At 44.3% G+C, this 26909-nt stretch overlaps 1 protein-coding gene across 2 annotated transcripts in view; it reads right to left on the bottom strand.

Annotated features, from left to right (window-relative positions):
• thsd7ba (thrombospondin, type I, domain containing 7Ba) overlaps positions 1 to 26909 on the bottom strand; it is a 1218118-nt gene that overhangs the window by 130930 nt on the left and 1060279 nt on the right. For both annotated transcript variants that reach the window (XM_085986643.1, XM_085986644.1), the window contains exons 20-21: positions 16076 to 16191; positions 13073 to 13190 (exon numbers count right to left, since the gene is read on the bottom strand). In XM_085986643.1, coding sequence (XP_085842769.1) covers positions 13073 to 13190; positions 16076 to 16191 — 234 coding nt within the window. The remainder of the gene's footprint in view (positions 1 to 13072; positions 13191 to 16075; positions 16192 to 26909) is intronic.

Below are 26909 nucleotides of genomic sequence, written 5' to 3'. Positions count from 1 at the left end.
GCGGACTGTGGTTTTAATGTGGAGTCGTGAAGAACATTTTTTCACCTTTATGTAAGTATCTTTAAGGACCACTGTTTAGGCTGCATGTATACCTGGTTTTCCTGACTGCAGCCAGCGCAGGCAACACAATTCTGCACCGGGGGCTTCAAACATGCATGAGGCTCCTTGTTTACATATGCTAAAGGCCTGTTTCAGGTGCGGGCCCTTGATGCCTATTTATTTTGCCCATACCAATATGGTGGGGGGGGCACACTTCTGGCTCGTACTGAGCATATGCTTCCTGCCCGCCATATTATAGCACCTGAGAAAGGCCTTAAACCCTAAGGGGGAAAAATTCAGTTGGTTGCGCCTCCCATTAGCGCCTTAAGAGGGCGCTAACGGGACGCAATGCAACTAGTGCCCGGGCGCAGCACTGCCCACGCCTCCCGCAAAATTCAGCGGGAGGTTAGTGGTGGCACTAACCGGTAGCGCCCTGCGGCGCTGCACCACTGGCGATGATGTAATTGGTGCGCGTGGCGCCCTGCTGACGCCCCGGCCATGATCTTCGGGAGCGCCCCCTAACTTACCGCCAGACGCTATGTCCGACGGGGTCAGGGGGGCATACCTGCGGCCGGGGAGGCACAATTTAAAGGCGAGGTGCGGGGCGGCCATTTTTGTTGCTGGCCGCCTGCCAGCACCTGCCTGCGCTCCCGTCCCAGACCTCCTGAAACACCCCCCCACGGATTGCTGGCTGCGTTCCAAGAGCCCGGCACTTCTCTTGAGCGGCGGGCTCTTTTGCCTGCACTCCCGATCCCCGGGGGCCCAGCTGGGCCCCAGGTCGTGCTGCACAAGGCCCCTCAGTGTGGCACTGTGGCACATAATGCCGCAATATTGACTCACGGCGCCCCAAGAGGGATGCGGGGCGCTTCCAGTAGCGCCCCGCTTCCCTCTTGGGGCGCAACCACTCAATTTCCAGCGCGGGGACGCTAATTTTTCCGGGGCGCTACTTTTAGCGCCCCAATTGGGGCGCTACTCAATTTTTAGCCCTTAAGGATATGGGAGATCTGTGACATCTTTATGGTAGCTAGATGCCATCACGTCAAAGTGCAGTGACAAATTGACAAACCCTTCACAGAAATAAATGTTTTCTGCATATACTTAAATATTGCCTTGTTGTCGAATTAATTGCGAAACCATATGGTTTAGCTATAAGTTTGAGGTTATAGTTCCAATTAGTTCCCGAAGCATGGCATTTAACTGTGGGAAAAGTATATGCAATAGAATTGTTAGTAACAAAAATAAACTTACAAGGCCACCACCTGTGGAGGGAATGTAACAGTTGATAAAAAAAACATTCACTCCTTCTGCTCGATAGAAGGCCATTGTCAGCTCGTTAATGTGCCCTGTGTAAGAATGGTTTTTTAAACTTCCCTTTGGTATAGTGATGGGGCTGGTAGACGTGTCCAAAGTTGCGAAGGCTGTAGTTTCAGGCCTTAAATAGACGGGCAGTTAGAAGCCTAGTGGAGTGTGTGCCCCTGGGATAAGAAAGCTGATAACTACCGTCAAAGTGAAACATCTTCTGGTGCCTCCTTACAAATTTCTCTTTTCAGCGTGTTTAAAAAAAGTGGGAAAAAACCGGAAACATTGTTCACTGGTCAACATGTGTGTTGTGTGCAAACACAATTTTATTGGTTTATTTTCATTTTATTCTTTAAAAAAAATTGGCAATTTGGATCATGTACAAGATAAGCCCTATAGAAACTGGAAATGGAGTCAGGACGATAGCAGGAGAGTGGGGCAGACAAGTTAGCAACAATGTTAATACTGTAGGACTTCTGATTTTCAGGCTTTATTCTGATTTTGAACCAAAAAAATTGTGAAACTGGCAGAAAGCAAGTAGCTGATTTGCTGAGTCGTAAATAAAACAATGTTAAGCAGTAAAACAATTTTGGATGGAACAAGTATACAATATTTTCAACAAAATAATTCTGAAAGGTTTGTTCTTCCCTCATGGGTTTTCATTTAGTCATCTCCGCCCAACTATCCGAGCATTTAAAAACAAAACACAGGCACCTGCTTTTTTCCCCACAGCCCCTGGCACCCGTTTTCTATTTTTTCTACAATGACCTGCTAGCAACAAGAGGGCAATGAAAATTAGTTGTGGTGGGTGGGTGGCTTGCAACAGGATGGAATGTAAATTAACTGGAGTATGTCCACCTGGCACAGGCAGGATTAATACAAAATCGAGGTTGAATATGGGGCTGCAATATTTCATGATAAAATGGGGAGAGGTTTGATGGAGCAAGAGGCTACCCATCAACAACAGACACTGGTGGATTGATCAAGATCAAGAAGCCTGGGCTACCTATCTTCAAAACTTTGTGGAGAAGATAGCAACAGCATTGTGGGACACAATAGGAGAACAAATTAGTTAGCAGCCTGGCTGGAAGCAGAGAAGCCAGTACCAGTGGATGAGACAAGGATTGGGAAGAGGCTTAAAGGCTGAAACAAAAATTTAGAAGTCAACTTAGAGACAATTTAAAATAAAACAACCCTCAGTTTGTTTTTAAAATTTCAATCTTAACACATTCCTACCATACTTTTGTAAATTGAGGCAGTCAATTTTCTATTTTGTCTTTGCCCATATGGACAGAGAGAGGACAAGCAAAGAATCACAGGACACTACAAGCAGAGGCATAGAAACAGCACACCGCTGATCAATGTCCAAAGAGAGAGAACCACGCTCATTAATTTTTCTTCTCCCACCATCCCCCACAATCCACCTGGATGGATGGCGTACCCCTGTCTGAAAACCATGGGTTTAGTGTTTTTAAATTGGGTTGATCCCAAATTTTATAATTTACCTTTTCGGGGATGTGTGGGGAAATAATGGTCAGGTTTCATTGCATCAAACATGCAAATCAGAAGGTCATTTAGTAAATAAGGTTTTCGTGAAAGCATATGGGATTTGATTTTGGTTTCGAAAGCCTAATACAGTTTAGTGGTTGCACACTGAACAGGAAGATGCACTCTCCATAGAGCAGGTTACTGAACTGTTGATAGCATCCCATAGTGATGACCAGTGCCAAAGCTAAGCACTCCTGGAGTTCTTTAAAAATATTGTTACATATTTTGTATTACAAACACACCAAGCATTTGATGTGGTCACACACTCAAGAAGATTTATCAATAGAGATTTTTTTTATTACTTAGCTCCAGGCTAAAATTGAAAATCAGACAGTAAGGTCACAGCTGACAAACCACTTATACTAAAATGTTGAAATAGAAAATCAAGCATAGCCTAGAATTTAAAGTGCTCTTTCATTGCACATTCTTAAAACTCCACACAATGTATTCCTGAATTATTCATATCATATCCAGAGGTGGCTAAACAGTTGGAGAATAGGACTAAACATCGCAGGAAAGCAGTGACAGAGGGGAAGAGACCTACTGAAATCAGAAATTAACTTTAATTAGCACTTGAGTTACAAAGGCAAAGATCATTAGAGGCTATTCAATCTTTAAAAAAGCAACTGTTCGACACCCACTAACTGGGCTGTTTGGGTTAGGAAGGTCCTTAAAAAATAACTTGAACTGAACAGATTGGAATGTAACTACTTACCAGTTACACATGTACACTTAACCAGTAAAACAATCATTTATTTTGATTAGAGGGCACTTCCAACATCAGGTCCTCAGTATTGCACTTCATCATTTTTATAAGTAGGGAGCCAAGCAGCTACTAAAGGAATATGCTCCACCAGGAAGCTTTACAATGGCCTTGCGGTGCAATGTGAACAACAATGGCCTGTAGTCATAGAATCATAGAAACACAAGTAGGCCATTCAGCCATTGTGGCTCTGCCGGTGCTAGCTCTTCGCCCGGAGTTATCTACTCTAATCCCATTTCCCTGCTTTTCCCTACATCCTTTTATATTCTTTCTTTTCAAATAGCTATCCAATTCCATTTTAAATGATGTTATAGTCTCGCCATCCGTAGCCACTTCTGTAAAGCACTCAATGACTTAACGACCTTGTGTGTGAAAAAACATTGTAAATTCCCCCTTTGTTTTTCTAGTGATAATCCTGAGTCCACACCCTTTTGTTACCAATACACCAACCAGCAGAAACAGTCATTCAGTTTACTTTCATATTTTAGAAGGCCTCTATTAGGTCCCACCTTAAACTTCTGTGTTCCAGTGAGAAAAATCCATTTTTTTTTTTAGCTTTTCTTCATAACCATCACTTTTCATTCGCAGTTTATCTTCTACTTTAAAAAAAAATGTTCAAGTCACCACAAGGTGGCTAGGCTCACAGAAAAAGGGTTTTTTTTCTCAGCGCTTCCAAATTTAGGCTGCTGGGGATTGATTATCTGTCACTGAGCTTCAACTCCCAGCACTCCCTGTTCACCTGAACAACGGAGCATATTGAGAGTGAGATTATAATTATCAAATATTATAGATGTGTATCCTATCCTCTGAAACAGCAGAAAGATAGCAGTCAATCAAAAGGATGCTCGCCTCACAGTGAGATTAACATTTTGTTTTTTATTATATATATAGACACACACACACAATTCCTTGCACATTTCAGATGTCACACTAACGACATCACACCTGCATTATCTGATGACTCACATGATCAACGCCACACAAGTTAAATATGCATTTTTAACATATACTGAAGGATAAAGCCATACTAGGAACTTAACCAAAATCATTTATTTATCTTAATAAGTGACATCTATCTCCAATAAGTGCTTAAGAACAAAATTAATCTGGTAGAAATTGGTCCCTGGTAGGCCAGCTAAAATAGGTGTCAGGTCCCTTGCATATCGAAATGACCGAATCTAATGCCTGCTTTAGGTCCCCTCTGGATAATTAGACATTGCAGAGCCAATCAGGAGCTGGGCTTGCTCTGCTCCGGATTCTTCAGCGGCTGCAATGGCCCAAGCAGTGGTGGGCACCAAAAGGTTCGTTTTCAAATATGAAATTTAAAAACAAAATTCCTGTGCAGCCTGGAGGAGCAGGAATTCTCCCCTGACTCCACAGTATCCCAATCACCCCCTCCCTCTGTTGCCACGTCACCTCCCCCGAGCAAGGCAAGCAGCCTGAAATTCATCTTTTTTTAAATGGGCAAGCAACCTGTGGAGGCACGACAGGAGGAGGAAAAAAAGACTTGCGCATATGTGACACTTTTCATGCCCTCAGGATGTCCCCAAGCACTTCACAACTAATTCATTACTTTTTGAAGAGTAAGTACTGTAGTTTTTTACAGTTAAAACGCAACAGCCAATTTGCACACTTCAACGTTCCACAACTAGCAATGAGATGAATGACCAGTTAATTTATTTTGATGGTATTGATTGAGGGATGAATGTTGGCCAGCCCAATAGTCCAATTAATCTAATAACAGATGTAGGTAAATTATTAGAATTCATGATTCAAGATAAAATTAGCAGGGATTTGCAGGTGGATTGGTTAATCAAGGACAGCCAGTGTGGATTTGTTCAAGTAAAGTCATGTTTGACAAATTTAAGCGTTTTTGATGAAGTAACCTATTGAATAGATAAAGGGAATGCAGTAGATGCAGTGTTTATGGATTTTCAGAAGACATTCAATATGATGTTTCACAAGAGGCTTATTAGAAAAATCAGGTGTTGGAGGTTGGTTGACTGACAAGAAACAATGGCCTGGACTTTGCAGTCAGTGGCGAAATGACGGTGCTCGCTGCTGACCTTGAAGAAAGCAGTCCACAAAAATCGAGTGATCTCTGTGGCCTGGATTTCACTTTACCCAACATTAATTTCATTCTAGCGCCACCTATAAGGGCCACCAGCAACAGTGATGTCATCAAGCAGGCTAAGCAGCCAATCACACTGAAGAATTCTCACAGACAGCAAACCAGGAAGTAAAAAGCACTGATTATCCTTCACTTTTTAATAATTTTACAGAAAGCAAATTAAAGATTGGGACATACACATGGGATTAAGGTAAAAGCTGAAATATCACGAACAAGCATTAAAAAAATATTTAGCATTTTAAAAATCCATGGAATTTGTATCATAATGGAGAAACTTGGCATTCCACAAATATTAAAGTAGTTTTTCAGGGCCAGTGAGGTTGTTCAGCAGTAATTAAGACTTAGGACACCGTTAAAAACCTAGTTACACCTCATTCAACAAGGCTTAATTTTTTCTGGGGTTTTTACAGTAAGATTAGAACATTAAAAATGGAAGTTTAAATGAATTCAAGTGATTTCTAAGATTTCATAAGAAATAAGAACATAAGAAATAGGAGCAGGAGTAGGCCAATCGGCCCCTCGAGCCTGCTCCGCCATTCAATAAGATCATAGCTGATCTGATCCAAACCGCCAATCTACTATCACAGAACCATCTCCTGAATCTAACAGAATTAGACACATGAAATAGGAGCAGGATCAGGCTACACGGCCCCTGGGCCCGCTCCGCTACCCACAGGGCCATGACCGATCCGAACCTAGACTCATGTCCAAATTCCTGCCCGCTCCCCATAACCCTTAATTCCCTTTACTTCTAGGAAACTGTCTATTTCTGTTTTAAATTTATGTAATGATGTAGCTTCTACAGCTTTTTGGGGCAGCATATTCCATGGACCTACCACCCTCTGAGTGAAGTAGTTCCTCCTCATCTCAGTCTTGAAAGAGCAGCCCCTTATTCTAAGACTATGCCCCCTAGTTCTAGTTTCACCCATCATCGGGAACATCCTCCCCGCATCCACCCGATCCAACCCCTTCACAATCTTATATGTTTCAATAAGATCGCCTCTCATTCTTCTGAACTCCAATGAGTAGAGTCCCAATCTACTCAACCTCTCCTCATATGTCCATTCCCTCATCCCCGTGATTAACCGAGTGAACCTTCTTTGTACTGACTCGAGAGCAAGTATGTCTTTTCTTAAGTATGGACACCAAAACTGTATGCAGTATTCCAGGTGCGGTCTCACCAATACCTTGTACAACTGAAGCAATACCTCCCTATTTTTATATTCTATCCCCCTAGCAATGAAAGCCAACATTCCATTGTCCTTCTTAATCACTTGCTGCACCTGCATACTAACCTTTTGAGTTTCGTGCACCAGGACCCCCAGATCCCTTTGTACTTCAGTACTTTCCAGTTTCTTGCCATTAAGATAATAACTTGCTCTACGATTTTTCCTGCCAAAGTGCATAACCTCACACTTTCCAGTATTGTATTCCATCTGCCAAATCTCTGCCCACTTACTTAGCCTGTCTATGTCCCCTTGCAGGTTTTTTATGTCCTCCTCACTCATTACTTTCCCTCCCATCTTAGTATTATCTGCAAACTTTGATATGTTACACTCGGTCCCCTCCCCCATCTGTGAGGACTTCAACAGCATACCTTGTGGAGGAGCAGGCTATCACTGACAGCAACTTCTCGATTTCAGCATTTAAATGCGCATGTGCGGACGCAGGAAGTTGCTGTTAGTTTCGCAGAGCAATGACGGCGAATGCTGACAGTTTCACCATCATTACAACCGCAAATTCCAGGCCATAGAGTTAACATTAATGGATAATGGTCAGAATGGAGACAGGTTGGAAGAAGTGTACCCCAGGGGTTAATGCTGTATCTAATTCTGTTCTTCATATATTCAGATAACTTGAATTTGGGCATAGGCAGCACGATGCCAAAATTTGTCAATGACACGGAAGTAGAGGATTTAGCAAATAGCGAGGAGGACATAGGTTAGTGGAATGGGCAGATGGATGACAGAAGTAATTTAATGTGAAGAAGTATGAGGTAATACATTTTGGGAATGTATTCTCAATGGAAAAATGATGAAGGGTATAGGGATCTGCAGAGATCTAAGGGTTCAAATACATCATTCCATAAAAGTATGAGTGCAGATAAAGTCATAAAAAATGCAATAGTATTTAGGTTTTATAAATAGGAGGATAGAGTACAAAAGTAAAAAAAGTAATAATATATTTGTACAATTTATATGAGGGTTTGGGGGTCCCATTATAAAATTCACAGTAAAACCATAGACAGCATATAGCATAGATTTATCAGGATGATGCTCTGGATGGGAAATTATAGTTACAAGAACACTTGAAATGCTGTGACTATTTCCACCAGTGCAGAGAGGGATAAAGGTGATTTAATAGAGATTTTTAAAATTCTGAAGGGTTTTGATAGGGTTAATAGGGAATGACTCTTTCCTCTATTTGGGGAATTAATATCAAGGAGTCATCAATTCAGAACTGCCACTAGGAGTGTGAGGAGAGAGGTTAGGAGTTTTTTTTACATAAAGGATCATTGGAGCAAGCAATGGGAATCCTCCAAGGGAAAAGTGAAGAAATATTAAAAGCAGAGGATGACACAGAGCTATGGGGGGAGCAGAGGGAAGTGGGATTAGTTTTGGATTGCTCTAGCAAAGAGGTGGCCTCTTCCTGTGCTGTACATTTTCTAAGGCAGCATTTACCTCAAAAGGAAGATGGGGCCTCAATTTAATGCCTTATCCCGAAACGTAGCAACTCCACCAATGTAGCACTCCCTCAGTACTGCACTGCAGTGTCAGTCCAGATTATGTGCTGAAGTTCTGGATTGGAATTTGAACTGACCACCTTTTGACTCAAGGGTAAGCGTTGCACCACTGAGTCAAACTGACAGTCAAAGGCTCTTACATCAATCTCCTGGTTAATATGGGACCATAACTGTAGTTCTATTTGCTATATCAGTAGAATTACAAACACAAATGCACTTCTGTTCCTTCAGAGGTCAGATGCAGGCCTTATCAAACCTAGACCTATTAGCAGAAAGGCACAAGGGAAAACATAACCTGGCATTAAATTATCCATAATTAGGTCACCAGGAATTGAATCTCCCAAAACAAGTTAATAGATTATGAGGGGCATAGATAAAATGGATAGAAAGGACCTATTTCCCTTAGCAGAGGGGCCAAAAACCAAGGGGCACAGATTTAAAGTAATTGTTGGAAGGTTTAGAGGGGATTTGAGGGGAAATTTCTTCACCCAGAGGGTTGTGGGGGTCTGAAACCCGTTGCCTGAAAGGGCGGTAGAGGCAGGAACCCTAACCACATTTAAAAAGTACTTGGATGTGCACTTGGGATGCTCTAACCTGCAGGACTACGGACCAAGAGCTGGGAAGTGGGATTAGGCTGGATAGCTCTTTGTTGGCCGGCGCGGACACGATGGGCCAAAATGGCCTCCTTCCGTTCTGTCATTTTCTATGATTCTATGATTCTAAGTTATATTTATTGCTGTTTTATTTAAATTCATTCTCAGGATGTGGATGTCGCTGGCAAAGCCAGCATTTATTGCCCATCCCTAGTTGCCCTTGAGAAGGTGGTGGTGGGCCTTCCTCTTGAAACACTCCAGTTTGTGTATTGAAGGTGTTCCCACTAAGCTGCGTGGCCACGCAGCTGTCTGGAGGTCTTGCGCAGGCCGCTCACCGACTTTTTAAATGGGACATTTTGCGCATGCAATGGGCAGTGCAGCCCGTTAAAGGGACCATGCACCCCCAAAAAATTAGGGGAAACATTGTCCCACAGTATTCCAGGATTTTGATCCAGCAACGATGAAACAATGGTGATATATGTCCAAGTCATGATGGTGTGTGACTTGGAGATGATGGTGTTTCCAAACATTTGCTGCCCTTGTCCTTCTAGGTGGTGGAGGATGCAAGTTTGAGAGGAGCCACCAAATAAGTCTTGGCGAGGTGGTGCAATGCACCCTGTAGATACGATACACTGCAGCCCCGGTACATCGGTGGTGGAGATGGTGGAAGTGCCAATCAAGCAGACTGCTTTGCCCTGGATCATGCTGAGCTTCTTGAGTGTTGTTGCAGCTGGTGCTATCCAGGCAAGCGGAGAGTATTGCATCACATTCCTGACTTGTTCTTTGTATGTGGTAGACTTTGGGGAGTCAGGAGGCGAGTCACTCATCACTGAATACCCAGCTTCTGGCCTGCTCTTGTAGCCACTGAATTTATGTGGCTGGTCCACTTGGGTTTCTGGTCAATGGTGACCCCAAGGATATTGATGGTGGGGGAACTGGCAATGGTAATGCCACTGAATGACAAGGAGAGGTGGTTAGGCACTCCCTTGTTGGAAATGGTCATTGCCTTGCACTTGTGTGGCATGAATGTTATTTGCCCAAGCCTGAATGTTTACCAGGTCTTGCAGCATGCAACTGTGGATTGCTTCATTATCTGAGGAATTGCAAATGAAGCTGAACACTGAGCAATTATCAGCGAACTGCCCCACTTCTAACCTTATGATGGAGGGAAGGTCATTGATGAAGCAGCTGAAGATGGTTGGGCCTAGGACACTGCCCTGAGGAACTCCTGCAGCCATGTCCTCGGTCTCAGATGATTGGCATCCAACAAACACAACTATCTTCCTTTGTGCCAGGCATGACTCCAGCCACTGGAGAGGTTTTCCACTGATCCCCACTAGGTATCCTCATTAGGAAACCCATGGCGATGGTTCTATCAAGTCTAAGTAAAAAAAAATTAACATTGCTAGGGCTCATTGGTGCCTCACTCGGTTGAATACTGCCTTGATGTCAAGGGCAGTACACCCTCACCTCATCTCTGGAATTCAGCTCTTGTGTCCATGTTTGGACCAAGGCTATAACGAAGTCTAGAGCCAAGTGGTCCTGGCAGAACCCAAACTTAACATCAGTGAGCAGTTATTGCTGAGTAAGTTCTGCTTGATAGCGTTGTTAACGATACCTTCTATTAATTTGTTGATGATTCGGAGTAGACTTATAGGGCAGTAATTGGCTGGGTTAAATTTGTCCTGGTTTTTGTGGACAGGACATACCTGGGCAATTTTCCATATTGTCGGGTAGATGCCAGTGTTGTAGCTGTACTGAAATAGCTTATCTAGGGGTGTGGCTAGTTCTGGAGCACAGGTTTTAGCCGGGATGTTGTCGGGAACCATAGCTTTTTCTGTGTCCAGTGCGTTCAGCTGTTTCTTGATGTCACATAGAGTGAATCAAATTGGCTGAAGACTGGCATCCTTGATGATAGGGATCTCAGGAGTAAGCCGAAAAGGATCTACACTTGGGACTTCTGGCTGAAGATGGTTGCAAACACTTCAGTTTTGTCTTTTGCACTCATAGAATCATGGAATAGTACAGCATAGAAGGAGGCCATTTGGCCCATCAAATCTGCGCCGGCTCTTTCGAAGAGCAATCCAGTTATTCCCACTCCCCCGCTCTTTCCCCATATCCCTGCAATTTATCCAATTCCCTTTTGAAGGCTACTATTGAATCTGTATCTACCACCCAATTAGGCCGTCCACTCCAAATCCTAACTACTCTCTGCATTAAAAAGTTTTTTCTCATGTTGCCTCTGAGTCTTTTGTCAATCACCCTCTGGTTATCACCCCTTCAGCAATTGGAAATAGTTTCTCTTTATTTACTCTATCTAAACCCTTCATGATTTTAAACACCTCTATCAAATCTCATCTTAGCCTTCTCTGCTCTAAGGAAAACAACCCCAGCTTCTCCAGTCTATCCGTGTAACTGTAATCCCTCATCCCTGGAACAATGCTAGTAAATCTCTTCTGTACTCTCTCCAAAGCCTTCACATCCTTCCTAAAATGTGGAGCCCAGAATTGTACACAATATTCCAGCAGGGGGCCGAACTAGTGTTTTTTATAGGTTTAGCATAACTTCCTAGCTTTTGTACTCTATGGCTGCGATTTTGCCGGCGCTCGGTGGACCCGATTGGTGGCGGGCCAGCTGTGAAATTTGTTGATGCCAGTGTTGATGATGGGGATGTTCATGGAGCCTCATCCTCCTGTTAGTTGCTTAAATGTCCCCCACCATTCATGACTGGATGTGACAGGGCTACAGAGCTTTGGCCTGATAGGTTGCTTTTGGGATTGCTTAGCTCTGTATATACCATGCTGTTTTCGCTGTTTCGAGCGTATGTAGTCCTGTGTTGTAGCTTCACCAGGTAGTTCTGTTGTTAGATACACATGGTGGAGGTAATTTGACTTTCTACAATAGTGTAAAAGGGGCGTGATTGACTTCAATGGAAATAAAAATCGAGAGAGATGTAAAATGTGCTGACAATTCGCTATCGCCCATTTTATACTATTGCACAAAGTCAAAATTACCCCCAGGAGCTCTGCATGTACAGACATGACTAAATATGTTACATTTTTTTGAAGGGGCAGGTTGATCTGAACCTCAGTTACCCAACTTATGTAAACTTTGAGATATTACCAATCAATATGAAATGTTCCTATTCAGGTCACTTCATGTTATGATTTTACTTGTGCCCTCACTTCCAACAACGACTGCATATTTGCATTATCTAATGGTGGAGGAAGTAATAGAAACACCATAGGATGTAAATAAAATGATTAATCAGCACTAAACTGGCTATCTAAAAAGAATATTGATTACAAATCTACTATACAGACATTTTTTACCTCCGCAGTCCCTGTAATTCATCTAAAGGTTTCTGAATTTGCAATAAGTTCAGTACTGAATAATTCAGATATGCAAAATTCAAATGCAGCATCGAATATTAAATGCAAACTGCTATAAACGTGCATCGAATCTAGAATAATTGTCAGATGAATTCCACAGTTAAACTAGTAATATTGCAGTGAATAGTAAAACATGTTTGACATCATTCACTACAATTATATAATGTTCATTTTGGTTGAATATAGAATATTATTTGCTGTCAGGAAGCCACAGACAATGAGGCACTTGCTTGCTTTCCGTCTTATCATCATACATCATACATTTAGAAACATTTGTTTATGTGTGCTGTACCTTCTATGTAGGTTTCTCCCACAATTTAGCAGTAAAAAAATGTAATTCATTTAAAAGTACTTAAGATACCAACAACTGAATTGTTGTGACAACCAACATACACGTTCCCTAACTATGCTTTATTAAATTTAAGCAATTACTATGCAATTAGTCCATTGGAATGCCATCTGCGCATCCTTTGTTAGATTAAACTCAATAACTGCTTGCCTTAATATCTTACAGTGGAAGGCGAACTGATGTCTGCACTTTGACATTCGTAAGTATTTACATACCCTCAAGCCCACAAGGGCGGGAACATTCAGACCAAGAAGACCACTCTGACAGCTGGCAGTTTACAGGGCATTCCACAAAGCAGTACATAGATAAATGCCAGGGAGATTCCAGTTCCATCTTGGAAAAAGGAAACAAAGAAATGCAGCAGTAAACTGGCCATTCAATACGGCAATTCAGTTATGATTCTCAACTACAACAACAACTTGCATTTGTATAGCATCGTTAACTAGTTAAAATATCCCAGGGCGCTTCACAGGAGCGTTATCAAATAAAGTTTGACACCGAGCCACATAAGGAGATATTAGGACAAGTGACCAAAAGCTTGGTCAAAGAGGGAGGCTTTAAGTAGCATCTTACAGGAGGAGAGATAAGAGGGGTGGAAAGGTTTAGGGAGGGAATTCCAGAGCTTAGGGCCCGGGCAGCTGAAGGCTATTTAATCAGTACATATAATGTAAATCTGTAACTTTTGAACTCTGTTGTTGCAAAAAACTTTAATACTTTCAAGTTCTGGTTCTGCTGCGAGGTGCATGTGAGGGAAGTAAATAGTGGGAGATGAAGGGATGGATAAATATTCTGAAGAGCTTTTCCTCAAGAAATAAAAATAGTGAGTAGAATTACTGGCAGGATAGATTGTGAATAATCCGCAAACAGTGGGTTTGATGACCTTGGCACAGGTTCTTAAATATTTCTTTGCAGCTATGGAACCTTGGGGCTGCAGTGATCCTCTGATTTCCCGAGATGTGCTTCTTGTGAGCGCTGCTGCCCGCTCGCTGAATCACCCCTTTTATTTTATTTTGTGTTGTATTATAATTTGATTAAAACCATAAATGCATTTGCTGCTTGTTATTAGACTTGGTCAAAATGCTTTTTCACAGATAATGAAAATCTAGTGTTATCCCCATCAGTCGATGACTGGATCAATGAAGCCACAATGACAGTAATATGCAGATTAGTCTATCTGGGTTTAATATAAATGTTAAACCAGGACCTGCAAACACTTAAATTTCACCTTAAAAATTTAGGGTCTGACACAGAATAGCTTTTTTTCCTTTACCAACATCTCATTGATTTTGGCTTTATTGATGCAGTATATTTTGCTGGTGTATGCTTCACTGTTTAATTGCTGACTTTGTGCAGGCATGTCAAGCTTGACACGTTGGGAATCTGTAATCCACAACTGACATGATTTGCATGGGCTTACATAGAGTTAGCTTCAAAAAATAACTGGACACAGTACTGCAATAGAATGGTGCAACGGGGCAAAAAAAAAACGATAAATCACCACTGAAAACATTAAACTGTAAAATGCCATTGTTTTCTATTGGGCAATAAGATAAAGTTATACACAGGCATAAGTTTTTAAAATGGTTTTGACCTTTAAAGACCAAAGTATACATATCCATTTTCAGAATGTAAAAACATTTTTCCTGACCTTTTATTTTGTTTTTAATATAGACAAAATGTGAAGCTTGCACGCTGTTTAAATTTTACAGCAAGCCATGTAATTCCTACATGATGTGACTGTAGGGGTAATTCCACAATAATATGCTCCCAGCAGAGAGCATGGGTCGGAAGCCAGAGGGTATAAAGTTGTAGACCTAGCTTCAACTCGTGCTCCATATGAATGCAACCCTCCACTGGGAGCCTGGATCATAGAATCACCCATTATCTCTGATTGCATTTTTAAAGATATATTTGAAACATAATTCCCTTGCAATAAAAGGCTCTTTTTAAATAATTTATACATTTCTGTTGATAATTTTGTTTGCTGGGAAATGGAATACTTTTCCACTTTTGTACTAAACCATTCCCAGGTGAGATACAACACTAATTGGATACAGAGGAAACATTTCTCTACTCAAATACCAAAGGGTGGAATGTGATGGGCTAATTTCAGACTGGTGCCATTAGGGCACTTTGCACAATTTTGAGGTGACTGTAAGCTAATCATGCACTATTTTTGGGTCCACTGAGCTTTCCACTGGGAGAATGTTGAGTCACCCAGTCATCCGAGACTAGAACAATTTCTGTTACCACCTAAACAGGTAACAAACAGGGAATAGTAAAGAAGAGCTAATCAGAAAATGGCCTACTTGCTTAAAAATATAAGGAAGCAAAAGTTCATGGAACATGAAATGGACCTGATGGTGTGGGAAGCCACAAAGGACATAAAAGGGTCAATTCCCCTACTCAGGACCAGGTGGAGATTGCATGGCAGTTGAACTCAATTGTAAACAACAAACACAACTGAGAAAAGATTTTAATACTTTCCACCACTAATCATAAAGCGCAACAGAGGAGAACCCCTCCAACGTATACAGGTGATGCACCTCGGGATCAAGCAGGCAGAGTTATTAGAGCACTGGATCACCCTGGGCACAACGAATATCAGAACGTTGAGCATGCATTGCATGCCAGTAAAGAACTTACCTGATTTTCCTTACATTTAAATGAATGGAAGTAAAATTGGGCAGCTTCTTTTTATACAAAAGCAAAATACTTCGGATGCTGGAAAGCTTCTTTTTATAGACGTGCGCCCGGACCATCGTGATTTTGCAATATTCACCGTGTCCAGGCAATCCAATGTGCCTGGACACAGAGCTAGGAATATCTCTCCAACTATGTCATGAAAGCACAGAGGAAGGGAGCCAAGCTGCTATGGGAAGCATCACTGACACGTTGTTGCAAGTATCTTTCAAATGATGGTTTCACTGCTCACAATGTCAATATTAGGCATTGTGTTAGAAAGTGATAGCAAAAATATTAAATTGTTAAATCATGTCATGCATTATATGAGACAGTAATTTCTTATTAATAATTTTACTGTTTTATGCTAAGGTGATTGTGTCTGATTTGTGGAAGAGGAAAGAGTTTGAATAAGGTTACACATCATGAACTATTGCAGGTGTTATGCAATTAACAATCCATCTTACTTTTGTACAATTGCACTTCTAAATCAGCCAGGTTCAGCCATGAAACCACACTTCATATTGAGATCTCACCTTCTCACAGTACTTGATATCGACTGACTCCCCGTCGCTTTGCACACAATCCAGCAAGCGGATCTTCAGTCCTTGTCCACAGACTGCTTTATCACTCAGCTGGCAAGAGCTCCATTCTGAGAATCACAAAACCGCATCCATAAAAGGTCACTGCATTGTCTGTGGTCTAGAGCTGTCCCTGTTACAGTTAACCTCCTCAGAAATATTATCAATTCAAACAAGATAATTTGCTTTTAATTGCTAACAGGTCTATTGAGAAAAGAACATTACACCACTGCTGTCTTCACAACAGACACTTTTGGACATGTATGTGCAGTGTTTCAAAAGGCGCTGCAGAGCAGTGCTGGTGTCTAACTGGCATCATTCACCTCTCCATCAAACCACTGGTGATGTTAGAATCTAGCAGTGATGTGGGGGTCAGTGATGATGTGATGACACTCAACTTTGCATGGCTATTTATTTCCTTGCAGGCAAGAATATTGATGACCGTGAGGCTTCGATGTGCTCACAAAATTCTATTTTAAAGGAGTTTGATAACAGCGATGTTATAACTGTATCTGCAAGGAAAAGGAGAAGTGTCATCATATTGAAGTTCCTGAACTCTACACGTTTTTGTTACTGAAATCAATAGCACTCACCAAAATAAATGGCTCCAGTAAAAATATCTACTTAAATTCATTTAGATTTCAGAGCAAATACAATAGAAAGTTTGGGGCATGGGCTTGGATGCAAACTTAGAAGAAAGAAGTGCAGAGACAGTTTAGATTTAACTACTTTACACAAAAGATGATGATGTGTGGAACAGACTGCCCAGGGAGCAATGGTGGCAAAAGATAGCATGGAAACATTTAAAGGAAAAGGGGATATTTGAGTAGGTGAGTGAGAGGTATTGTTTTGCAAGATGGACTGGTAAGGCTTTTCTGGTCCTGTATCTTTTCATGTGCTGCTTACATGCCTATCAATCATGACATCATAATGTTGCATGTTGGAACAGGACATGCATATCTTTCTATAACATGTTGAAGTTTTGCATATAGTGCTCACTTGCAAATGTCACAATTGCTTCCTTTAACACATTCCTGACATGCTTATTTCTGTTACGCTGTTTTGACCATGCCTGTCTGTCATGATTAAACTTACCTACTCATTTTACTTACCTCTGATTGAATTCTCCAAGCTTGGTCTCCAACTCAGGTAGTGTTGTTGCATACTCACCTCTGATGTCTCCTAGCTCCATTTCCAACACTGATGACATCATCTATTGAGGTAGCTAAAACTGGGCCTGTCACCCGATGCTGCATGTTCTTTTTCTGCTCCCACCTTTTGCAGTTGTCATCACACATTTCACTGCAATGGGTCCATATCCCCCTTGCCATGACCGAACCCTGAGCTCGAGTTCTGAAGCCGTCCCACCCAGAGTGCCAAAAGCTATGATCCAGGCATTTGTTGTAATCTGGCATAACATTTTTCAAGAAAATAAATATTAAATTGTTGTAAGTTCTTGAAGGAATATTGCTTTTGACGCTGCAAGGAAACTCAGAATCCAGTTCTGGTGGGGAAGGAGTTGACAGCAGCAGTGCTCTCAACCCTGTAATGCTTGCATACCCCAGCACTGCTACACCCAAAGTTGCCCCATCCTACGTAGAAACCCTTTCTCACTCCTCCAACAGCCTAGGACTTCCACTGCGCTGTCATACTCCGACAGACCTCACACTCCTATCAGAACCTGGTATCCCCTTCCCAGGGGTCCTATATCCTGCAACCCCTTCTGGCTCTCTCAGTCTTTTGGAATTTCCTCTGTATCTTGAGCTTTAACTAAAAGGGTAGGAATGAAATTAAAGACATTAAAAAAAAACATTTAATAGACCATTGACTTACAGTTTCCATGCAGATTCAGATAATCGGAAATTTTAAGCTTAAAATATTCACACTTGCACAATATAATAAAAATGCAATTTAAGTTATTCAATCATAAATCAGTGGCCCTGATAACACATTGGGTCAATTCTTCCGGGAAAAATATCAGTGTGTTAATGATACACGCTGTTATTAATGTGCAAATCAGCGAGCAAGTTCAGGGGAGTAAGAGATATGGGCCAGGATTTTCCTTGGGCCGTGGAGGCGTGATTGGAGACGTGCGGGGGGTTAAAATTGCAAAAACTGGCGGTCAGGACCGCCACCGCCCCCCCCCGCCTGGTTCCCGACTCCGAGCAACTTTAACTCAGTCATGTCTAATGATCCCGACTCCGTCCCACCTCCAACAGGCGGGATAGGTTGTTAAGGCCCTTAACAAGCACTAAATAGCCTCTATAATTCTATTTTGAAAGACCCTTGCGAATTTAACCCTTTTCCCACATGAAACACGCCTGGTGGGAAACACGATGGTGAAACCTGGCGGGAGCACTATTGGATTGCTGACTATCAGCTGCAGGTCAACCATTAAAGAGGAGATTTGATCAGCCATCATTTGCAGGTGGCAGGACTTTGTTGTCTCAGGTCTGGGGGAACTTTTAGAAGGCATAACAGTAGTTGTGGAAGTTTGGAGCCTGACACCCATCTCCAGTGTGACCTCCTGGGAAACCCCTCTCGCCACCCTCACTGAGCGCTTCCTCAACTGAGGCATATACCAGAAGCATGGGAGCCATTTATTTCCTTTCTGGGCATTAGATGAGCTCGAGCACCAGCCGTGGCACCAGCAGAACCAGGAACAACAGCAGCAGCAACAGCAACAGGAGCGCCAGGCTGCTGCTCACCCACCTAAAGCTGCACAGGCCAGAAGGGCCCAGCGCTTGGAAGCCCGTCGGCGCAGGAGATACCCACCAAACAGGGTCTACAGACACAGGGTCAGCTACCTCAACATGGCTGAGCAGCAGTGCCAAAGGCGGCTCCGACTTTCGCGAGAGGTAGCGAGTGACATCTGCGCAATGCTGCAACAAAGTGAGAATGAAGGAGTGAGTGTAGAGATTCCATAGCATCGATACTTAGAAGGAGACAAAGATGGAGTGAGGTGGCAAGACCAAGGGCCCTCCATGTGTGTTGTCAGTTGTTTGCATAGCATCACAGTGATAGGGAGTGTGAGGGCTGCATAGTCGAATAGTTATGTGAATGTGACCATAGAGAGAAAGGGAATGGGTAAGGGTGCATGGATGTCAGTGTCAAGTGGGATGTGGAGGAAGAGAATGCTGAAGCTGAGTGCTGGTGAGGAAAGGCAATGGGGATCAGATTGAGGGTGATGGGAAAATCATACTCACTTTTCCAGTGCGGAGAAGGTCATGAAATCTCTTGCGGCACTGAATCCAAGTTCTGCGGGTGACTCCCAAGGAGTTGACCTCCTCAGCCACCTGCATCCACACTGCCTTGGTCTGCTTGGGAGGCCTCTTCCTCCCTGTAGAAGGGAAGAGCACCTCCCTGTTGGCTGCAGCCCCATCTACTAAAGCCTGCAAGGCCACCTCGTCAAAACGAGGAGCTGATCTGGGTCTCCCGCTGCTCATGGTGCCTCCAGGTCCCTCTCACTCCACAGTCAAAAAGCTTGGCAGTCTGCAGAAGAAGCAAGGCTTGCTGTAGACCTTAAATGCAGCAGCAATGATGACGTCATCGGAAGCAACTTTCAGTCAGGAGAAACTCATTTGCCAAGGGTTCCCACACGTTGGAAATCAATTGGACAATTAAGTTAAAATTGCATCAATCTCCCACGTCCATTTAGATTCATGTGGATAACATGAAATGCAGATTACACGACACCAACCCGCACCTGAATGAAAATCCAGCCCATGGTGTGAGTTGCGAATTCCCAGAACTTGCTAGTCGATTTACACCATTCCACCATTTGCTTTACACAAACGGCATCTCGCCCTTACCCTCGGAGGAGGGTCAGAGAGAGACTGGAGAGAGAGATGGGGGGTTGGGGGATGGTCAGTGATTGTGGGGGGGTCGGTGATCGCGGGGAGTGGGATCGGTGATTGCGGGGTGTGTGATCGGTGATCGCGGGGAGGGGGATCGGTGATCGCGGGGAGGGGGATCGGTGATCGCGGGGTGGGCGATCGGTGATCGCAGGGAGGGCGATCAGTGATCACAGGTGGGTGGTAGGGTGGTAGGGTGTCTGATCGCTGGGGAGTTTTACAAGGTAACTTGGTGGGATGGTGGGGAAGCACTCTTGCTCCTCCTAGACCATAAGCAGTGCTGGAAAAGCACTTACCTCTTCCATGCAGCAGTCCTCCTCTCCCTTTAGCTGCCAGGTTTCCCAAGACCCAGGAAACCCAGCTGGCCAGTGTGAAGCCTAAAATCATGCACACACCCTCATTAAATTATTTAAGTGTGCGACCTGCCTCCTGGCAGTGGGTTGGTCACCTGCCCCTGTCCTGCCTCCGTTAAAACCCGAAGCGGGTGGGCTCGAGGTGGATTAGATTCGGGTTTGAGATTTTTTTACATTTTTACTCCCACCCGATTCAAACCCATCCGTTTTTGGGGGATAAGATTCCCCACAATCTCTCTGACCCAGAACTGAAACAATTTAAACTTTCCAGTCTCATTCCTGCATGTAATAAATACTTATTAGAGATTTTTTAAATTTAAATATTAAATTTTAAATTTTTTTTCATACTTTTCCTTTCTGTATCTTTTTTCTCTTTGTTAATCTAATCTTTCTTTCCCTCCCTTTATTTCTCTTTCTGTACTTGATTTGACTCTAATTCACCATCCTTCTCCGTTGCTCCTCTGTTTCTTTCTCAACCCTTAAATCTAATTGGTTAAGCAGATAGTCTGTTGGTCTTGCCATTCAGTAAGGTCCCAGATGCCCCATTGCCATCGCCACAACATTATTATCTCACATTTTCAGCAAGTTACACCGCAATTCTTTTTGAGCTGATGGGTGATGGGAAATATCGAACGTCGCACACCGCAAGATATCCCGCTCCTGCAAGATTTGGCCCAATGCATTACAAAAGCATGAAATTGCATATCCTTCAATTCAGCATAAGCAATGCCACAGGACAACCGCTTGTATGCAAAGATCCAACAGCATGTCTATATTATACATATATAGTTTTTAAATTTAAGACATCTGGGTTGTATCATGATTTGGCTGTCATGCTATTGCTGTTATACAGAGATGTCACTCCTGACTGTTAGTTATAATCTGGTTTTTAAGTTATAAAAGCCTACTTACCATTATACTACATGTCAGTCCTCTGGAAGCTAGATGTCACTGTGATCCATAGCATCACCTGCTTTACTGTAATTGTGCATTCATGGTCTGTATCCCTGGCTGGATGCTTTCCATTGCCCTGACCTGTAAACCAAGTTACAGCACTGCCAAATCGCTCCCCCCATGGAAGACCCACCAACTGCCATGTCCTGCCAGCCTAGGGCCCTGGGCAGATCCCTCTCTCCTCTAATGAAGCCATGGTGTGGAGATGCCGGTGTTGGACTGGGGTGGACAAATGTAAGAAGTCACACAACACCAGGTTATAGTCCAACAGTTTTATTTGAAATCACAAGCTTTCGGAGCGCTGCTCCTTCGTCAGGTGAAGTGGAGAGATGCCTATAGACACAGATTATATAGTCAGAGAATAATGCCAGATGATTACAGGTAATCTTTCTAACTGCCATTTATCACACCTCGGCAGAGACATAATCACAGCAATCAAAGGTGTGAATGGTGTCCAAACAGGTCAGTCAGGAAAACATTACATCAAAGAACAATGAGGTGGGGTCACAAGGGGTAAAATGTTGCAGATGCTGGGGTCTGTATGAAAAACAAAAAACAGACAAAAACCATTTTCTTTGCTGGAAATCACAGCAGGTCCGGCCGCATCTGTGTAGAGAGAACTAGCCAACAACGACTCGAGTCTGGATGACCCTATGTCAGGTGGGGTTACATGTAGCGTGACATGAACCCAAGATCCCGGTTGATGCATGGTACATCGGCGAGACCATGCAGACACTGCAACAACGGATGAACGGACACCGCGCAACAATCGCCAGGCAGGAGTGTTCCCTCCCAGTCGGGGAACACTTCAGCAGTCAAGGGCATTCAGCCTCCGATCTTCAGGTAAGCATTCTCCAAGGCGGCCTTCGAGACACACGACAACGCAAAATCGTAGAGCAGAAACTGATAGCCAAGTTCCGCACTCATGAGGACGGCCTTGTAGTGTATGTACCTTTAAGGGGAGAACTACTTTTTACAGCCCCTGTATACTGTAGTACTGGCAGTGACCACACCTGTATATAAACCCTGAGTAGGGATCTGTACTGTTAGTTTTAGAGTAACCCTCATCCAGTAAACACCTGTTGATTGTTCCTCTGCAGTCTCTGTCTATTTATTGAAGGACACCATACATCAAGATTCACGGATTTAACATTGGCGACGAGTCGATTCGAACCTACCTGCAACTCTGCAGAAGAAGGCCGATTCCAGGGGCACGGGCGTCGAACATCCGGTGGAGACTCCAGCGAGACGGGCTGGCAGCAGGGACGGCGCAGACCCTTCCTGGACGGCGGCGGCTGGAGCCGACCGACGGCACAGGGGAAGGCCGAGCAGCGTCGACGGGGTAAGAGAGAGGGTAAAGCACACAGGGCGCAGCCGGGGTTGAAGACCGAGCGGCGTCAACGGAAAAAAAAAAAGAGGGGGCAGAGGGCACGGGGCGCAGCCGGGGTTCAGGGCCGAGCGGCATCAACGAGAGAGGCGCGCAGGAAAACGCGCAGAGCGCGGCCGGTGTTCAAGGGCTGAGCAGCGTCTGCGGGGGAAGAAAGGAAAGCGCCGGAGACGCCATTTTTGAACCGCAGCGGAGAAGAAGGGAGAGCGCGGGAGGTGCCATTTTGAGCCAGCGGAGAAGAAGGGAGAGCGCGGGAGATGCCATTTTTAGCCAGTCTAACCACACCCAGGGATGCCGAAGAGTGGCAGTGTCACAGCATTCGACAATGAAGTCGAAGATTGGGCGACATATGTAGAACGCATAGAAGTGTACTGCAAGGCGAATGAAGTGCCAGATGCCAGGAAAGCACTGGTTTTGTTGAATTCCATGGGTGCAAAAACGTATGGCTTACTGCGAAACCTAGTAACCCCAGAGAAGCCAGTGGAAAAGGATTTTGAAAGCATAGTGGCAATCCTACAGGACCACTTAAACCCCACACTGCTGCTAATAGCAGAAAGATTTAAGTTTCACAAAAGGAACCAGCATAAAGACAAAAGTAATGCTGAGTATTTAACGGAACTGCGCAAGCTATCGAAACACTGCCAGTTTGGAACGGGTCTATCAGATACTTTAAGGGACAAGTTTGTGTGTGGGCTTCAAAGTGAAGGAACCCAGAAACGGCTTCTATCAGAAAAGGATCTTACGCTGGACAAGGCTTTCAGCATGGCAGTATCACACGAAGCAGCCGCACGGGGCGCTGCAGAGATACAACGGAGACCGCAAGAATATGGCACAAATGAAATGTCATATGGAGCAGTGAAGTGCTATCGCTGCGGCAGAACAACACACGACCATAAGGATTGTTGGTTCAAGGACCAAGTGTGCAGACAGTGTGGAAAAGTAGGACGCATAGCAAGAGTCTGCAGGTCGGGAAAGAAAACCAGCAGCAAGAAATCTCCACAGGAGAAGTACAAAAAGGTACATAAGGTGACGGAGAGTAGTTCAGACGAACAGAAAAGTGATACAGACTCCGGAAGCAAGGAGCTGGGTTGTCTGAAACTACATAATGTAGTCAAAATGGAGGATCACCAAACTATCTGGGTCACGCTCAAGATAGACGGAGTCCAAGTGAAAATGGAATTGGACACAGGATCAGCCCTAACAGTCATAAACCAAAGGGCCTGCAAGCGGCTATTCTCACATATACTCTTGAGAGATACAGAGATTGTTAGAAGACGTACATGGGGCAAAAAGTCTGCCCCAAAGGAAAAATAAGGGTGAACGTTATATATAACGGCAAGGAAACACCAAAAATGGACCTATATGTATTGCCAGATGGAGGACCACCACTACTAGGACGTGAATGGATCCGGAATATAGAGCTAGATTGGCATTCCATACAAGCACTGACTGTAGATGCCAAAAAGGATGATGACGTCACACCTGGACGACTGTCAAAAATGCTAACTGACACACAAGAAGTGTTCCAGGAGGGACTCGGAACACTAAAAGGCATAACAGCGACGATCAAAATAGAGGAAAATGCAAGCCCAAAGTTTTTAAGGCCAGACCGGTGCCTTATGCGATCCGCCCAGCCGTCAAAGCAGAGCTGGAAGGTTTGAAACGTTCTGGAGTACTGTCCAAAGTGGACTGGAGCGAGTGGGCTACACCCATCGTTCCTGTAATGAAGAGGTCGTTGAGTAATACGCCTGAGGAACCAAAGAAGGTTCGCATCTGTGGGGACTTTAAGGTGACAGTGAACCCAGTCCTTCACACGGTACAATATCCGCTTCCACGGATTGAAGATATTTTCGCCTCGCTATCTGGAGGAAAACGCTTCACTAAGATTGATCTGGCCCAGGCGTACCTGCAAATGGAGGTAGAAGAAGCCTCGAAACAGTACCTCACGATCAACACTCATAAAGGTCTCTACCAATACAACCAGCTGGTGTTCGGGGTAGCATCAGCTCCGGCTATTTGGCAAAGGGCAATGGATCAAGTCCTGCAAGGGATTCCAGGGACCCAGTGTTATTTCGACAACATCCTGGTCACGGGCGAAAATGACAGTGATCACCTCGCCAACCTGGAGCAGGTGCTCACTAGATTGAAGGAGTATGGGCTCCGAGCTAATCGCCACAAATGCGAGTTTTTCCAGAAGCAGATCTCGTATTGTGGCCACGTTATTGATGAAGAGGGGTTACATAAGTCCCCTGAAAAGATTGAGGCAGTAGTCAAGGCTCCAGCACCGGAAAATGTGTCACAACTGAGGTCGTTCCTCTGGCTGGTGAACTACTACCATAAGTTCTTGCCGAAATTGTCTACAGTACTACACCCACTGAACACCCTACTGCAAACGGGGGTACCATGGAAGTGGAATGATGAATGTAAACGAGCTTTCCAGAAGTGCAAAGAATTGATCACATCAAAAGAGGTGTTGGCTCATTTCAACCCAGCACTACCAATTTGGTTGGCGTGTGATGCATCACCCTATGGTATTGGAGCGGTGCTGTCGCACAAATTCCCGGACGGCTCGGAGAGGCCAGTAGCCTTTGCGTCTCGGTCACTAACCTCAGCCGAGCGTAACTATGCCCAGATTGACAGGGAGGCCCTCAGCCTAGTGTGGGGAGTGAAAAAGTTCAACCACTATCTGCACGGGCAGAAGTTCACCTTGCTGACTGACCACCAACCACTTGTCTCCATCTTTAATCCAAAGAAGGGCGTTCCGGTGATGACTGCGCAACGGCTACAAAGATGGTCCCTTTTTCTAGGGGCGAACCAATATGAAATAGAGTATAAGGGAACGAAACAGCATGGAAACGCTGATGGGCTATCACACCTGCCACTGCCTACTGCGGAGGAAGCACCAGCAGTGGACCCTGTCGAAATATTTTATTCGACTATAATTGAACGCTTGCCAGTAACTAACGTGGATATAGAGAAGGAGACCCGAAATGACCCGACACTGTCTCGGCTATATGACTTGACGGTGAAGGGACGGCCAACACATGGCGACTCACTGTTGCCAGCATTCTCATCCAGAAGAGAACAGCTGTCAGTATGCCAGGGGACCTTGATGTGTGGATCCCGAGTGGTAATTCCACCCAAGTTAAGGGAGAGAGTGCTCAATGAGCTTCACGAAGGCCATCTGGGAGGGGTGAAAATGAAAAGCCTTGCTAGGGCTTATGTGTGGTGGCCGGGGATCGATCAGCAAATCAAGGACCTGACAAAGAGCTGCTCAGGATGCCAGAAGGTCCAAAATGCACCACCACATGCCCCTCTACACCCATGGGAGTGGCCCTCCTCTCCATGGCAACGGGTGCATATTGATTTTGCTGGTCCATTCATGGACTCAATGTTTTTAATAGCCGTGGATGCGCACTCAAAATGGCCTGAGGTGATCAAAATGTCCTCCACCACCACGGAGAAAACGATTGCAGTCCTATGGACCATATTTGCCAGGAATGGCTTGCCAGAGCAGATTTGCTCTGATAACGGACCACAGTTTGTGTCCGAAGAGTTTCAGAAATTTATGGAAAGGAATGGGGTAAGGCATTGCACATCCGCCCCGTATCATCCAGCCACAAATGGATTGGCTGAGAGGTTCGTACAAACCTTTAAAAAGGCAGTAAGGGCCATGTGCGATGACGACATTCCACTGCAGCATAAGGTGGACAATTTCTTGTTAGCCTACAGAAATGCGACACATGCAGTCACCAACCAGACCCCGGCCATGATGTTCTTTAACCGAAGGTTGAGATCTCGTCTGGATTTGCTCAGACCAAATGTACGAAGAGATGTTGAGAATAAGCAATTCCAGCACATCAATGAGAAGCCGACAAGGAGCTTCAATGTAGGGCAACCAGTCTTGGCCCGCGACTACCGAACAGAGAAATGGCAACCAGGAACGATATGCACGCGGCAGGGGCCACTAATGTACACAGTGGATGTTGGGGAGAACATTGTGAGATGCCATGTCGACCAGATCCTAGAGTCACAGGGACAAGTCAAACCCATGTCTCGCGTACCTGGTGATGAACCCGACATACAGGTAGCAGCTACCCCAGAAACAGTAGCATCAGAAGCTGATGAACCAACCGACGACAGGGGGCCAGAATCGCCTCCGCACCAAGAGCAAGACACTCAGGAAAGGCACTATCCAGAAAGGACCAGGAAGCCGCCCCAAAGACTGAATTTATATTTTC

Source organism: Somniosus microcephalus, chromosome 4, assembly GCF_052327205.1.
Source record: "Somniosus microcephalus isolate GS21.2 chromosome 4, FLI_Smic_1.0, whole genome shotgun sequence".
Classification (NCBI taxonomy): Eukaryota; Metazoa; Chordata; class Chondrichthyes; order Squaliformes; family Somniosidae; genus Somniosus; species Somniosus microcephalus.
The sequence above is the reverse complement of the archived record's forward strand: the minus strand, read 5'-3'. Positions and strand labels throughout refer to the sequence as shown.